General features: G+C 42.7%; 1 protein-coding gene across 3 annotated transcripts in view; it reads right to left on the reverse strand.

Annotated features, from left to right (window-relative positions):
- C5H10orf90 (chromosome 5 C10orf90 homolog) overlaps positions 1–17,202 on the reverse strand; it is a 244,669-nt gene that overhangs the window by 60,827 nt on the left and 166,640 nt on the right. For all 3 annotated transcript variants that reach the window (XM_051145479.1, XM_051145482.1, XM_051145481.1), the window contains one exon: positions 14,308–15,427. In XM_051145479.1, the coding sequence (XP_051001436.1) occupies positions 14,308–15,427 (1,120 nt within the window). The remainder of the gene's footprint in view (positions 1–14,307; positions 15,428–17,202) is intronic.

Raw genomic sequence — 17,202 nt, forward strand, 5'->3', positions numbered from 1 at the left:
GACAGAGGTGAGAAACCTAGAAAACTTAAAAAATGTGAGAAATCTAAGTGGATACAAATCAATAATTAAGAAACTGTGAGTGGTCTCGCCTTTCTGTTTAAATACTTGGGAATGGCACATAATGTTTTGAGAAAAAAAAATACTGGATACATTCTTGCTCTCTCTGCATCTCATCATAAAGACACAACTACAGTCATAATGAACATTAAACATCATCGAGTTGCATTATCCTTGGGAGTTTGGGTTCTGAAATACTTGCAAATACATGTTCACACACTTTGGAGGTATAAGACCCAAGTCTAAAGAGGAGAGTCACCCATGTTTTACATACATGCTATATACATAACCCAAAGATAATTTAAAACAACATTTTAAATAAAATTTCACACAAAAATTCCACAGTGAGGGATTTTCCTCTTGTGTTATATCAATGTTCAAATGTATTTAGGCTGTGAAACATTTTAGATTTTGGATTAGAGACACTCAGCCAAGTAGAACACTTGCAAATAGAAAATATCAATAGAATAAAGATATGGATCTTAGAGGAAATAAAAATAATGCAGTGTTAATGTCTCTGTGGACTGGTAGAAAAGATACAGCACTATTTTGAGAGATGAACCAAGGACATAACTGGAAACTAAGCATTTTGGGAAGACCATGAACAGCTTTTACAAGAACTACACAAATGACTTGGATGAAATGACAAACTCTCTTAAGACACAATTTTCCCAAATAGGCTTAAGAAGTAGGCTCCCTGACTGGTGACAATGTATCTGGGCGAGTTTTTATGCCACAGGCTGGAGTCATTTGGGAAGAGAAAAATCTCAATTGAGAAAATGCCCCATCCGGTTTGCAAGGCAAGCCTGCAGTGCATTTTCTTGATTGATGGTTGATATGGAAGGGCCCAGATCACTGTGGGTGATTGCAGCCTTGGGCTGATGGGTGCTGTAAGAAGGCAGACTGAAGGGGGCAGGAGGAGCAAGGCTATAGGCAGTGTTCCTCCACGGCTTCTGTTTCAGTTCCTTCCTTGAATCTCTGCCCTGACTTCCTTGGATGATGGCTTATGCTGTAAGATGAAATAAGGCCTCCCCCTCCACGCTGCTTTGGGTCAAGGTTTTTTATGGTAACAATAGAAACCTCACTAAGATACAATGCAAGTGAAAAACCCCTGGATCTGTAATGAAAACCTTGCCTTAAGCTGAAGTTCAGGCCAAGAGAACTTCTCGGGTGAGTCCAATCCAACACTCAGAGCCAGAGGAGAGAAGAACTTCCAACTCATTTTCTAAACGCGGGTGTTTCCATGACACCTAAGCAAACACACTAGTGTCTCACAAAAATACATCTCCACATATTAGCAAATGGAATTTAGCAATATTATTTTTTATGATGTAATAGATCATGACCAAATAGCAATCCCACGTTAGCATGAAAATCAATGCGGTTCCCCAGATTCATAAAATAAGAAAACTATTGTTATGTAAATAAGGGCATAAAAGTACCTGCCAGTACTCACTGCCCAGGCAAATAAAGAGTCCTCATCAGATTAGTAATAGGAATAAAAAACTTAAACTGAAACAAACAAGGGACTTAAATAAGCATTTCTCCAAAGGTCTACAAATGGTCAACAGGTACACACATACACACAATATTCAACCATTAGAAAACCTTTATGGAGCTGCAAGTCAAAACCACAATGAGATAGCACTTCATACGTGTTTGGATGAATATTTAGAGTAAACACAGAACAAGAATGTCTGAGGGTGTACAGAAATGAGGAGCTTTGTACTTTGCAGTAGGAATGTCAAGTAGTACAGTTGCCATGGAAACAGGGTAACAGTTCTTCAATAATTACAAATAGAATTGACATACAATTCCTCAATTTCACTTCTTGTTACATACCCCAAATAGTAAAAGCAGGACACCAAAGTAATATTTGTATACATGTTCATGGGAGCGTTAATCAAAATAAAGGTGAACATAATCCAAGTGTCCATCAGCAGATGGATGGACACAATAGTGCATATTCATGCAAGTGAATGTTATTCTGCCTCAACAAAGGAAATTGATAGATGTTACAGCATATATAGAAATCTAAGAGTGTTGTGTGGAAGTAAAAGGAACCATTTGCAAAAAGGGCAGATGATGTATGATTCCACTCATATGAGGTCCCCAGAAACAGAGACCGAAAAGTAGAGTCTGGTTTCCAGGAGATGGAATGTCAGTTTTAATAGAGAACAAGATTTTGTTTATAAGATGGAAAGAGTTCTTGGGATGGGTGTAGTGACAGTTGCCAATTTCATTAATTTACTTAATTCCATGGAACTGCTCATTTAAAAATTAGTAAAATTTCTCACAGTAAAGAGGGAAATATAAAGTCTTTTAGAAAGGTACAGTCTTTTATATAGATAGAATCTACATTTTAAAACATCCTTATATGTAACAGGGAATAAAACAAAGGTGGTGCTGTCTCTCAGAACCTCTCTTTATATCCTACTTGCGATGATGCCTTGTGCAATGAGGCAAGAAAAACAAAGTCATGCGTAGAGGATGACATTCCATAGCATTTCCCCATGTATCGTCTCCTATTTTTTTTCACTCTCTATTCTGCAACATTGTTTGAAATTTAGAAGAGTAGAGCAAATAAATGTCTTTTTCATGGTTAGGCCCTCATATATGAAACTATAAAAGAGGAAGTTTAATTTTACAAAAAAAAAAAAAAAAAAAAGGAAAATTGTAAGGCATCTATTCAACTCTGCTGTACTTGGTAAGACCTTTTAAGAGAACCTTAGCATTAAAGATAATCATATAGAAACCAATTATGTATGTGTGAGAAATGAATTGTTTAAAAATAATATAATTAACTAATACTAGCATTCATAATATGAAGAAAGGAACAATTTATTTTATCTACATGGTGAAAAGTATAAAACACTGTTAAGGGATATTAAGGATAAATGCAAGGAAACAAGACCCTACATAATGGAAGACTGAAGGTTTGCTTCCATTTATATGGACAATGACCCATGGGGCTGAGGGTGATAGAACAGTATCAGAGATTGCATGTTTTAAAGGTGACAGAAATATTTTGTGTCTGTGTTGCTGATTTTAGCTGTAGCCAAAGTTCTGGAACTTTTTTTTTTTTTTTAGTTTCAATTAATGTGATTTTTATTTCTAGATGGAATTTAGCTTCTGAAATCAGTCTGGAAATTTTTATATTCTCTTGTTCCTCACTCAAAATTTTAACTATCTATTTTATATACCTTTAAACATAATGTTTACTTTATAATCTTTTATCTTTCCCTGCATAGACATATACATAAACTATCTGTAAGTAAACACTATCTCAAAACAGTGCATAAAAGAATACAAAATTAGATTGGGAGGGCTTCCTTAAAGTATAAAATTGTTTGACAAGGTCTGATAGCACTTTGGCTGACTCCTTCAGAGGCTAGATCTGTCCATGCCACTGGGACACACTAAGAATAACCAAAAGGATCCTCCCTCATGTTTTCCATACATGGATGGGAGCTTTTATGACTCACACAGCATTCATGTAGCATGAAATTTCTACAAGGAAACACCTGTGCAAGCCAGGGAAATCCTTGCATAAACAAGAAATCCATACAGGGGTTGTGGTGGTACTGCCAGCCAGTTCTGAAATAACAGATTTCTCATCAATGGTCTCCACAGATAAGTGGCATACAGCCTTTAGGAAAAATAGGTTCCTGTCTTACACCACACAGGAAATTCATCTGGAAGGATTACAGTTTTAAATAAAGACAAGAATGTGGGCCAGAGAAGCCTTTCTAAGCCTGTTGGGGAAAAGATAAAAGGTAGGTGATTAAGGCAACAAATAATCTGAATTGTGGAAAATTACCAGAAGCAGGCATGATGACTAAAGGCAAGATGGTATCCTGGGAGAAATCCTGGAACAGAAAAGGGACATTAGTGAGGGTTCCAGGAACCTCACTTGCCACTTAGCTAATGTTTATGGGACCAGCCTTGATATCTCAGTTTAGATTTGTGATTCTCTACAGGGGTAAACTTTATTCCCTGGGGCAATGTCTAGAGACATTTTGGGACTGAACACCTTATTGGGCCAGGGAGATGGCATCTATCAGTGGAGACCAGGAAAGCTCCTAACACTGCTGCATAACAGCACCAAATGCCCCAGTGTCTAGATTGATAACTGCTAGTGAAGTGTACTGTGGGTGGGCAGTGAAGATGAGCCCAGAAGGAGCTAGAAGCTCAGTCAATGCTGTTTGGAAACCTCCTTGCTATCTTGTGACTCTTTGCTCATCTGAAATTACTTAAAATTTGGAAGCTCTAACAGCTATAGACTTGCTTCATGAATGCCATTTCTCCTTGTTAAAATGTGCAGAGACTGTTATAATGGCGATGTGTGATGCTTGAGGGTGCTCACTGAAATTGGAGTTCACGTGGAAACACTATAGTGCAGAGTCCCTTGGTAATCTACGCTCATGAACCTTACAATTATGTCTATCTTCTCACCACAGTCCTAGGAATCTTGCAAAGAAAATCACATGAAGTGTTCATGTTTCTTCTTAAGGACATTTATCAACACATTGTTATAAAACTATTAAATAAAAATAATCTATTTAACAATGAGAGTTTTAGTTTTCATGGTTAAGTAAGTTCATACCACAGAAGGCTTCACAATCATCCAATGTTTAACAGGGAATCATGTTCAAAACTAGTAGACAATCCAGGTGCATGATCTCATTTTTGTTAAGAAAGAAAGAAAGAAAGAAAGAAAGAAAGAAAGAAAGAAAGAAAGAAAAGAAAGAAAGAGAATGGAAGTATATTGAGGAAAAAAGTTTGATGCATTAGTGGAAGAATTCATGTAACCTATGGGAAGACTTGTTGGGTAGTAGGGTTAAGGTTGGTTTTCATGTTTCTATGTTGACTTAAATTTTAATTTTTGTAATGTATACTCTACTTTTTCAATAAAAAATAAAATGGTAAAAGAAAAAAAGATAGGAGCTAATTCATTAAAATCTTTTTCTAAGCAATGTTTTCACAGAATGCTAAACCTGAAAGAAACCATAGCCACCAATAGAGCCACAATCCAAGCAAGTTTTAATGATGCTCAAAGTGGGCTTGGACATAGCAAATCACGTCAGCATAATGTCCCTCTTACATTCAGTGACCTCCCAAATGCACCACACTGTGTCATCCCATGTCTTTGGTGGGCCATTACTCTAAATCCCATGTCTGGTATAGAAGTAATTTTACTCTCCTGGCTCAACTGTTGTCTGGGAGGCTAATTGCCTCCTTCTGCTAAGCTAGTCCTAGTCTCAGAAGCTTCTAGCCTCTGTACAATCTAATCTAGGCCTAGAATGTTTTCAACTTCTGAGATATACTGCTTAATAAGTTCACCATTACTTGTTCTTTCTGAGCTCGGGGCTGGCTGGTTCAACTCAGCTGTTCTGGCTCAAACTCTTCTCCCAGCTGACTTATTCAATATGGCTTCTCTCTTGGCCCCAAATTGCTCTGTTTGGCCTCAAACTAACTCAGCAACCGGCTTTAATCTTCTGGCTTCTTCTCATTTTCTGTCTTGTTCCATCTTCACCTGAGTTCTCTCTCTGCAACCTGTCTCTGTCCTGGTAAAACCTGCCTCCTCTCTCTGTAAAACTGCCTCTTAAGCAGCTTTTTTTTCCGTTCTCTTCTTGTGAGAGCTGGGCGTGTCCTATTCTGTCAAATCTTCACCTTTTCTGCCAATTAGACATTACCTGGTTGGCTTTGAACTCAGATCTGTTTGCTTCTGTCTCCTTGTATTAAAGGTGCATTTGTATTTCAGCTAAATCACGCACACCTAGAAGGTCTTTGGATGTGATCTCGTGCCAGAACAGTAATGTTCTGAATTAATATTCCTCTACAGCTAGTGTCAGCTGCTCTGCCACTCACAGCTCCATGGATCATAATTTCTGCATTGAAATGTTTCACTGATCTTACATGCACAAGAGCATTTGTGCTGAACCAGGAGTGCTAGAGGAAATTACATGCCTACTGTCTTCATGAGCCATCTGAACAAAAACATCTAAGTGTGGCCTGTCCAGGCAAAAATACATAAGCCTGTCTTTCTCAACTCCTAAATATTTCATAGCCTGATGAAGACACCACTCCACTTCATTTAATGCCAGTTTGGTCTTGTAGTAAGGAGTGAACATATTTCAAATAAAACTATATAATCTCTACCTTGCCCAACTTAAGCATTTCTACATGCAAAAGGAAAGACAGAGCCAGGAGGAGTATGTTTGTGCAAAAGCTGTCACTGTCAGTTTCTACATATTTGTAATAACTGGACTTTGAAGTTGTCTCTGGATTCTTGGCAACTTTAAAGATGTAGCTGTGGCATGGTCTAAAGCTCTGAGAAACCCCGAGTTGCTCAGAAGATGCACAGCTCCAAGAAGCAGAGGGAACTGAGGGTTTTCTTTTCCTTGTGGGACCTACATGAATAATGTCATATGACAAATGATGGCTTAATTTGTCCAAGTACACATAGGAGCACAGGGAAGCTGGATTTGGTGGCACACACTGTGATCCTAACACTGGAGAGACAGAGGCCAGAAGGGTCCTAGTAAGCTCCAGGATACCCAAGGATACATAATGAGGTTCTGCCTCAAGAAAATCAACACCAACAAGCCAGTCAACCAACTAACCAAGATGAACTCAGGTTGACAGGAAATCCAAAGACGCTGTCTACATGCAAATATCACGCGACTCATAGAGGAAATGGTTACAAAACCAAGGCAAACAAAACCAACCTCATTTTGGTAGCTTTTGTGTTCAATTTCTGATTCCATGGACAACCTCCTATATAAGTTCCTCCTGTGGTTATGATTGGGGACATTCCCACAGGACATGTGTCAACAGCGTGGGCAAGTGCAGATAGGCACTTCACAGGGAAAAGTCTAATCCTAACTGTGGTGACAAGGTTGTTCCCATTGCAAAAAGAACATCACTCCTACACCTGCCTGCCCTCGAGGACACCTTAACCTAGAAGAGTCTGTAACAGTCCCCTCAGAACCAAGACACATCTCCCCAAATGGCACTGCTTCTTATATAGGCTCAGTGTTGGGTGGGATGATCCTATATCTGATGTCCTTCCCGGGCAAGAACATTTTTCTATACTCACCAAGGACAGCCTCAAACTGTGCACTGAAATGCCCCAGATGTGGACCAGGGTCTTTATTTGGTTTTCAAGACAGTGTTTCTCTGTGTAGCCTTGGCTATCTTGGACTTGCTTTGTAGACCTGGCTGGCCTTGACCTCACTGGTCTGTCTCTGCCTTGCAAGTGCTGGGATTACAAGCATGTGCCACTGTTCCTAGCTTGGACCAGGGTCTTTACTAACAGGGATGCTTCCATTTTGCTGGGGTCTCATGGGTAATAAACTGAGTGTTTGATAACAACGTGAGAAGCATTTTCACATTTAGCAGCAAAGTCTTTGGAAAGCAGAGTTTAGAAAGAACTGGAATCTGTTCTATGATCTTCATGTGTCTCCTGCTCTCCAAAGCTAGCTGTCAACATGAAAAAGAATCACATACTACCCAAAGGTCTCAGATTTGCTCTAAGGATATTGGGAAGACAGACAAACTTCACCAAGACAAAGGACTGAAATACATCATCAGTTCTCACATTTTTGATTTTCCATTTTCCAGGTCATCTGTACCCAAACAGTTTTCCTTACATAACTCCTCACTATACCATTTTGCCCTCCCAGGACTGTTTTAAAACTGATTTCCAGAAAACAGCTCAGACCACACCAAAGACTAATGTTAATGACAAAACAATATTGAGTCCCACTAGGAATTCACATAGGTAGCTTCATACATGTGACTCACCTATGAAGGATGCGGTGATAAACTAGCTTAAATGGACTAAAATGCAGTGGTTCCTTTACCTAAAGCCCACAGGGCCTCTGCTGGTGGCCCTTATGATAACTGTGACTCATTCGCGTCTAGACAGCTGCTCTACTGTTTCCTAGTTTTAAAAATTCAGACAAGTATCTGGTTAGCCTTCCGTCCTTGTATCCATTTCTCTTTATCCCTGGCAAAGCTGAGTAGTCAGAGCATCCATAATGACTTTCTCCCTGACATTGTAGAGACCTGGCCCATTCATATAATGGAGGGGGTCACTCATAAGAAAAGGAAAGTGGGGAGAAATGGGTCTTGTCTTCTAGAGCTGACTGGGGTGCTGGAAAGGGGGTAAATTTGAGTCCTTATAGATGATGGAATAATCTGAGAAGTGTATTTTTCATCCTGGATGAGACAATCCCACCTCATTAAGATTTACCAGTAATGAAACAAACGGGATGTAAATAAAGCCTTCCACATCTTTGTGCAATACTGCTGAAATGTTTCCTCTTATTCAATATTCATTTAACTGTCTGAAAGATGACAAACTTGTCCCATGATAGCACTGACTATTCTAACTGGCTTCTCGGGGGAAACACAGCTTGGAGATCCCCATTCCCCAGTTTTCAAACCAATTTGGGATTCTATAGTTTCCACAACCTACCTCTTGGTGGTAAATCTTACATGGCTCCCTCCCTTCCCTGCTTAGGGGTTGTTAGGGTCAGGTGTGAGGAGTGGTGTTACAAGGAAGAAGACAGGGCACTTAAAGTGGCACTGATGTCACATCAGTTGCTTTGTTGGCTCATCAGAGTACCTTAACCTCCACCTAGCCCCCAGACCCTGAATATCTCCTTTAAGCTCCATGGTGCTCTACAAGGAAGGAGCAATGACTCACATGGTTCTCATCTTTGCAGAGTGTGCAGCCTCGAAGAGAAAGGACTCTTGAGTGTAAAGAGGTTACATTAAGAGACTGTAAACTACACGTTGGAGTTTTGTCTCAGCACTGGGGAACCAGAGAGCAGCCCGGTGCCTAGAACCAGGACTGATACAGCAAGTCAGGGAAATGAGAACAGGCTGTCCAGATGGAACTCTGGTATGGAGGTACCAGAAGGTGCTAGAGATGAACAGGTGTCCCAGTCATTAGTGGCAATGGTGACTGGCACACAGTGACAGACTTTGTTGCTGACAATAAAAAAGGGGAGTCTGGGCTAGGAGCCATGATGAATAGTTTAGGAAACAGGAAATGAGCAAGAGACAGTTTGGCAGGCGTTTGGCCAGAAGGTATGCAGCAGCCCCGAGTCAACGGTGAAGGGGTAGGGGACAAGGACACACCTCCCTTTGCTTGGCGTCACTCCATCAGCTTCTGAGAATTACTCTGATAATAGAGCTTTTCTGACAGCTACCTTGATAAAAAAAACCCAGCTTTGTGACTTCCCCTAATGAACTAGTGACCATCTGGTCGTCTTCTCCCACTGAAATGACGAGGCCCTTGCAAGCAAGCCACCTAAGTTTCTAAAAAGATTATCCTTGAGCAGGGGTGGCAGACTCTGCCAAAAGGCCAGAATGGCACATAGTTTGGTTCTGTGGGCTTTACAGTTTCTTTCCCAACTCTTGAGCTCTGTCGTTTTGTAGAGAAGTCACGGGAAAACATTACAGAAAAGAACTTCAATGGTTTGTGGGTTGGGCTGAGTCACTGCTGACACCTGACCTCGTTAAACTGTTGAGTGAGAGAAGAGGAGGTTCCAGTCTCTGTGTTTATTCATCTGCACACTGACACACCCCCTGGCTTATGTTGTGCTTGGTAAAACAAACAAAAGCTCACTTTCCCCTTGCTTCAGAAAAGGTAAGAAAACACTACCCCAAGACTATTTACCTGGTCATGACCATGCACCCACATATCAGCTGGATGGATTATAGCTATAGTATTAGTTCTTATTGGGAAGCACAGGTGGGAGCAACCTCAGTATATCCAGGGGCATCTGCATACTGCCAGATAGCCCAGTCCCTACAGCTGGTCCATTGGAAAGCTCCACTGGCTCACCTTCAAAACATGCCTCTGCTGAGTCCATTTTTTGTTACTTGCATGTATATAGTTTCAGGGCTGTGTGCTTTTGTACTGGACAATCAAAAAGAGGGCACGTCCCTTGCAGAGACTAGCTCTCCCTTTCTTAGCAGTCTTCAGTTGCTTGTAGCTCCTAGCCCAGGGCTGTGACCCTCATGAACTTGAGACTTTCCCCCTTCCTCATTAGCATATCTACTGATATTACCGTGTGTGTGTGTGTGTGTGTGTGTGTGTGTGTGTGTGTGTGTGTAATAATGCTCAGGGAAGAAGAGGTTATCAATCTGAGGGTGAATGGTAGAATATGGAAGAGGTTGGAGGAATGGGACTTGGAAAGAACTGAGAAAAAAAGCGGAAAGTAATTATTTTAATTACTTCAATATTTTAATCATTACTTATAAATTATTAACAATACCTTAATCATTAATACTTTAAATAGTTTAGTTAAAATGTATAAAAAAATTTTTTTTTTAACCATGGCTCTTTGCAACACCTTCCCCCACCCCAAGTCCAAGCACATTCTCACAGTAGCCCAGTGTGCATTCATGAGTGAATGAGCAGAGGACCACTGCAGAGAAGAGTCTCCTGACATCGGCACATGGGAGAGAAGATGACAGTTTATCGCCCACCTGCCCTCCCATTTTAGGAGGAACCCAGGAAGACACTCATTTCAGAGAACAATGGAGGTGCCGAGGAAAATGGTGGAGTGGCCAGCTCTGGCGTGCAGTGCATGGCACTCTCCCGGAAGACAGCCCTCATCAGTCCACCTTAGAGAACTAGCCACTCAGTCAAATTCACATCCACTCCCTGGGATACAAAGGACCAAGCCCTCTTGCTCTAGCTCAGAGCAACACTGAAGAGCCATTCCCAATCCTAAGGTTGCTGTGGCTTTTGTTTTGTCTGCACACCAAGAGTGCCTTCTCTATCTGCTCATGACGTCTTCCTCTCCCTTCAATCAATCCACGGTCATTATCACAAGCACTCCTTAGGTTGTAGCCTGTCCATGGATCTCCACCTCAGAGTCTGAGTCCCAAGAATATAGAATGTAATGCTGGCAAGTGTTTCCAGATCAAAAGTCGGCAAATTACAGCCAGGCTAAGTCTGGTGCATCATTTGCCTTTGTAAGTAAAGCTTTATTGGCAACAGCCATATCCACCTATGCATTGCAATGCTTTCCCACCAGAACAGCAGAGATGAAGGATGAAGCCCATTAAGAGCGGGCGTGGTCACAGAAGTCATCAAGAATGCCTCAGATATGTCAGTTACAGACAGGAAGACGCATGGATTCTCTGAGTCTCAATGAGTATGGTGAAGGTCTGAGAGTACTTGCGTTAAGGCTAAAAGGCTCTGTGAAGGTGACAGATGAGCTTACAAGTGCACCCTAGGATGATGGTATACCTGTACCAGGACAGACAGACAAACAGACAGACAGGCAGACATACACACATGCACACACACATATGATATATATATATATATATATATATATATATATATGAATGCAAGTATATGCAAACCAGGTAGGTATGTAAATGTGCATGTGCACACATGTGTGCATTCATGCACACCAGAGGCACATGTCCCAAATAGTAAATGGACCCCTATTTTTTATTATTAATTTATTCTTGTTACATCTCAATGGTTATCCCATCCCTTGTGTCCTCCCATTCTTCCCTCCCTCTGCTTTTCCCCTTATTCCCCTCCCCTATGACTGTTCCTGAGGGGGATTACCTCCCCCTGTATATGCTCATAGGGTATCAAGTCTCTTCTTGGTAACCTGCTGTCCTTCCTCTGAGTGCCACCAGGTCTCCCCCTCCAGGGGACATGGTCAAATGTGAGGCACCAGAGTACGTGAGGAAGTCATATCCCACTCTCCACTCAACTGTGGAGAATGTTCTGACCTTTGGCTAGATCTGGGTAGGGGTTTAAAGTTTACCACCTGTATTGTCCTTGGCTGGTGCCTTAGTTTGAGCGGGACCCCTGGGCTTAAATCTGCCTATCACAATATTCTACTTGTAGGTTTCTAGAACCCTCTGGATCCTTCTACTTTGCTATTCTCCCATGCTTCTCTCATCTAGAGTCCCAATAGGATGTCCTCCCCTCTGTCCCAGTTTCCTGGTAAGTGAAGGCTTTTGTGGGACATGTTCCTTGGTCTAGTATGCAGATATAAGTGAGTATATACCATTTGAGTCTTTCTGTTTCTGGGTTAACTCACTCATTATGATAATTTCTAGCTCAATCCATTTATCCACAAATTTCGGGAATTCCTTGTTTTTAATAGCTGAGTAGTATTCCATAGTGTATATGTACCACAGTTTCTTTATTCATTCTTCTACCGATGGACACTTAGGCTGTTTCCATGTTCTGGCTATTATGAATAAGGCTGCTATGAACATGGTTGAGCAAATTTTCTTGCTGTGTGTTGGAGCATCTTCTGGGTATATTCCAAGGAGTGGAATAGCTGTGGGCCCCTATTCTAATGGCCTACAGCTTTCTAAAAGACACGTGAGTCTCTGCTGCCCTTTGGGCCTGAGGATTAGGAATTATTTCTTTGCCTGTTTCCTCAATCCTTGATGTTTGCTGTGTTGTTGGACATTAGGGTAGAAAATGCCGAGACGTGCCTGGTACTTCTTCCCTTCAAAAATTCCATCTGGGGCTGATAGAGAATGAGAAATAAACTTAAGCTAGAAGACATTCAAGAATGCTAACTATTGGGTGAAAGATACAAGCCTGGAGTGGTGTGGTGTCACTGCCCACATTCATTGAGCTAGAAAATAGGAAAATGGTGCTCCGGGTTCCCTGAGCCTCTGTGGCTTTTTTCAAATGACAGGACGTGGGTCCTGTGATTTAGAGTCCAGCTCTAAATATCTCTACAAACATGACTATTCTGGGAGATGTCGGCCCCACAGGAGGCAGAACTAACCTCCACTAATTGCCTGAGAAAACCCTTTACAGGAAGAGCCAGCCTCTGTACAAAGCCATAGGGAAACCGCTGGGCTCTGAGATGGGTGTCTGCGATCTGGATCTGCTTATTTTTAAAGAGCCTTTGGTGAAGTTTTCTAAACATTCCCAGTGACTATTCTATACCGTGGGGCAGAGCACCAAGTCGTGTTCATCATAGACTGCAGTCTCTCTATTCCTGGAATCGTCATCAATAAGGAAGATGAAGCACTCAGCCTGAGCAATTGCCTTAAATACTAACGTGGCATTTATCTTTGGAACACAGACTGGTGGCTTGCATCTTCCTGCATGCAATGAGTCTGTTGATTCGGGCATCTCAGTAGTTTAATCAATCCAAAAGCTATATCGAATTTACTTTAGAGATCTCTGAGTATCCAATATATCTACACTTGTTAAAATTAATTACATCATTTAACACTTCCACATGCATGATAGTTTTTAAGTGCTTTACAGTCATTTTTATTAATTAATAAACCCTTAATGGACAAGAAATTCATACTATGAAATTATTATGCATATGCTGCGTTTTCAGTTTTACTATTATTTCTTTTAAATATTTTCCCCAAGTGGAAAGTCCATGACTCATAAACCAGTCCCTCTCACAGAAAGTGCAACTGAAAACAGACGTTAACCCAGAGACAGACAAATCTGGCCTGCTTCCCTCCCTCCAAGACAGACTTGCTTCCTCTCCTGAAAGCCAAAGGGTCTTGGGGAAGCCCACCTGGGAAATTCTGTCTGGCCCTGACATAGCAGAAATAGCAGCCCAGCCCAGCCAGGATGCTCCAGACACAACCCAGGTCACATGATTCCTTCTGCTGCTATTTGGAAAGGAATAGTCTAACTTTCCCATTAGAAAGCACACGGTAGTCACTGTGCGCGCGCGTGCACACACACACACACACACACACACACACTATAGAATTCAGTTGTAGTTTCTAAATGTTGATGCTAACACACTTATTAATGACACGATTAAAAAGTAAAAACCTCAGAATTCTAGATAATTCCTCAATATTCAGAAACTGGACGCCTGAGGAGTTAAAAAAAAAGAATCCTGGATGTGGGTGGCATTTTATTCTACTCACCCTGCTTTGGAATGTAGTGTGCGCACACTCTATGCCAGCTGCTGTGGGAGCCACTGCTCCCTCTGGGTCACCTGTGTGGCCTGGCACTATTGTTGGGACAGGAAACTTGAGTGACCGCTTCTTGTTACCCACGAGCATCTCATCTGAGGACATCAGTCTAATCAGACATCAGCTCGGTTTATGAAGTGTTGACTTGGGGCAGAGCCGACCAAACGTGCAATGTCAAAGACCTCCTGGGATGAGGTGTGCAGAAGAAATTCAACAGCACCCCCTTAGCGGGACACTGACAATGGACACCCTCCCCGCAGGTAGCCATCTACTTACCCGCCCTGTAGCTCCAGCCAGGAATATGGATGGAGAGTTGGTTGATGTGGCTCCTAGTCGGACATGCTGCGCGATCCTTTGTCTCCTTTCCCATTGGGACCTGGTTCTTTCCCACGTCTGCAAGTTTGACACTTTCCGAAGGTGGAGGAGAGCCAGTCCGGGAGCACGTGCCATTCTCCAAATGTGCTGGCACCAATGCTGGGCTCCTCTTCCAGTGACCTTCTTGTGGTTGGCCCCGTTGTGGGCCTAGGAGGTCCTGCTTTCCCTCTAAGAGCTCCTGCGGCAGGGCTCTGCTGATTGGCTCTCCATTAGCTGTGCCGTCTACTCCATCTGCTGTTAACCTGTGGGAACTACAGCGGAGGCTGAGTGACAGGACAGACCTGTGCATTTTGGGGCTGGCAATTTGAGCTTGCTCAAGGGGGATAGAAAGAGACTTGTCCAAATAGTAGATGGCATTGGGACACTGCTGAGACACCCGGAAGTGGACGCAGGAACTGAACACCAGTGGGACTTTTCCCGATGGCGACTTGTCTGAAGAACCACTATCCCCTTTGTCTTCCAGGACCCAGTGCTCCTGCCTTGCACATAGCCTTGAGTGAGCATGGGGAACCTTCAGTCCCTCTATGGAGCTATTACTAGGGAACTCTGTACAAGTGAAGAGTTCATTATGCTGGCATGGATGGGCACCACTAGCCAGAACTGGGGTACTTTGGAGCCGAGCATCCTTGGTCCTGCACTTCGGACAGAGCGGGTCCCTACCTGTGTCCCATACCAAGTTGCTGGCTGGAGGCCCCACACGTCGGGCAGTGATGGTAATAGATGAGAGCCCCCTGTGAGGGCTTTTGCCTAGGTTGTCCCCTGCGGACAGTGGATCTGTCTCCGAGCCTTGCTCAGCCAGTGGGGTAAGAATTCCCAGTCCATCTGGAGATAAAACAAATGGCCTGTGCATGTACACTCCACTGCGCCTGGCTGCAGCTGGCTTTGAGGTACACAGCTGAGGCTGAGCGATTGCTTGTGGCAGAGGCAACACGGCTCCATTTTCCATTGACTTCTTTTCATCAATCAACCGGGAAATGACAATAGGTGATAGCATTTTTGTGTCTCGCGATGCCAGTGTCTCCTAGAAAATAGGCAGGAAAAACCCAGTTATTCCAGCAGTTCATAGGCATGCAGGCAGTAAAGTCTCACTGGTCACAGGAATGCTGGGAAAAGGAGCATTTAGATCCCTCATTAAGGCCTTTAAGGCGCCCTTCATGCTAAGCCTGAGCATTTAGGAGGGATGGAAACCTAGGTATGTTTGTGAGGAAGTAATGCTTTGTATACGCTAGCCTAATTAGGGAAAGGAGAGATTCACTAAATGGGTGTCAGTCTTAGTTTACTAACCAGTGGAGCCTCTTAGACTGTAACAGTTGCTTCTTCCAGACCCCAGAACCTCAAAACAAGATCTCACTGCCTCCATAAGGAAGGAAGGAAGAAGTATCAAAGTGGCTGAGACCTGGCCTTGGGGCAGTGGTAGGCCACGGATCCGCTCTCCGGTGATGCAGTCGGTAAATGTCGTAATGAGGAGCTACCTCCCTAGTTTCTTCTCTCACAGTCCTTCATCTTTGCTGGTTAAAGCGAACTCAGTCACTCCCGGCTTGCTTGGCCTTAAAGGAGTCTGAGCTCAGAAAGCAAGATAAGAGAAATCAAATGTTCAAGTTCTGTTTCCCAGACTAGCCAATCACTTGGCTTCTCTTACCAGGATGGGGTGTACCAAGATGGATGTATACCAGTATACAGAGGATGATCAAGGAATTCCATGCTTCCTAATTAGCAGCTCCTACACCCTTATGTAAATCACTCCTTTGTGCAGAATAAGGCAGTGTGCTTTTTTTCCCCCCCACCATGTCTAACCAGATTAAGAGTAAGAAGGATTTAGCTCAGTGGTAGAGCACTTGCTTAGCAGCGCAAGGCCCTGGGTTTGGTCCTCAGCTCTGGGGACAAAAAAAAAAAAAACCAACAACAACAACAACAAAAAAAAAAAAAAAAAAACAAAGAAAAAAGAAAGTAAAAAGGAAAATCCCTCTGTTCTTGCTGTGTTTTCATGTACATGTGTTGAGTGTTGCAGAAGGCTGACCACAGCCTAGCACTTGGTGTGAACAGAACCCTCTGGAATTTAGGCACAGAATTGAACAGACCCTGAGGTAATGGTAAAAACTACAGCCTTGGAAACCAAAAGGCATCACTCGGGTGCTCTGTGTTCCAGGCAGCAGATCTCAAACTGCAGCACATCTGATAATCCTCTAGAACACTATGAGCGCAGCTTCTCCAGGCCTGAGATCCTGACTGTGGAGTACTGGAGACTTCAGCCTCACACACCCAGGTGATCCTGATGTAGGTGATTTAGGGAGCATGAACAGAGTCACAGTTGGCCCCCATCATCTCAAGAAAATGCATCCACAAGTGGTGGGCCTAGGTTCCATGAATGCTTGTACTTTGCCTGTCTTAAGATGTAAGAGAACAGGGGTAGGATTTGTGTTTTCTTCATGGCAGGTTCAATATTCACTGGTTTAAATAACTGAGTGCTTCCCTCGGTCTGGACATGGGACTCCGCATATAACACAGTGATGGCACAAGCTAGCATCATTTGGGGAAAAGGATTCTCAATTGAGAAATGCCTCCATAAGATTGGCATGTAGGCATGTCTGTAATGCCTACTTTCTTGGTTGATGATCGATATGGGAAAGGCTAGCCCACTGTGGGAGGTGCAATCCCCGGGCTGGTATACAAATTCTCTGGGTGCAATAAAACAAAATAGACAGAGCAAGCCATGGGGAGTAAGCCTATAAGCAGCACTGTATGTAGACCAAGCTGGCCTTGAACTCAGAGATCTGCCTGCCTCTACCATCCAAGTAC

The sequence above is a fragment of the Acomys russatus genome, chromosome 5, assembly GCF_903995435.1.
Source record: "Acomys russatus chromosome 5, mAcoRus1.1, whole genome shotgun sequence".
Taxonomy (NCBI): domain Eukaryota; kingdom Metazoa; phylum Chordata; class Mammalia; order Rodentia; family Muridae; genus Acomys; species Acomys russatus.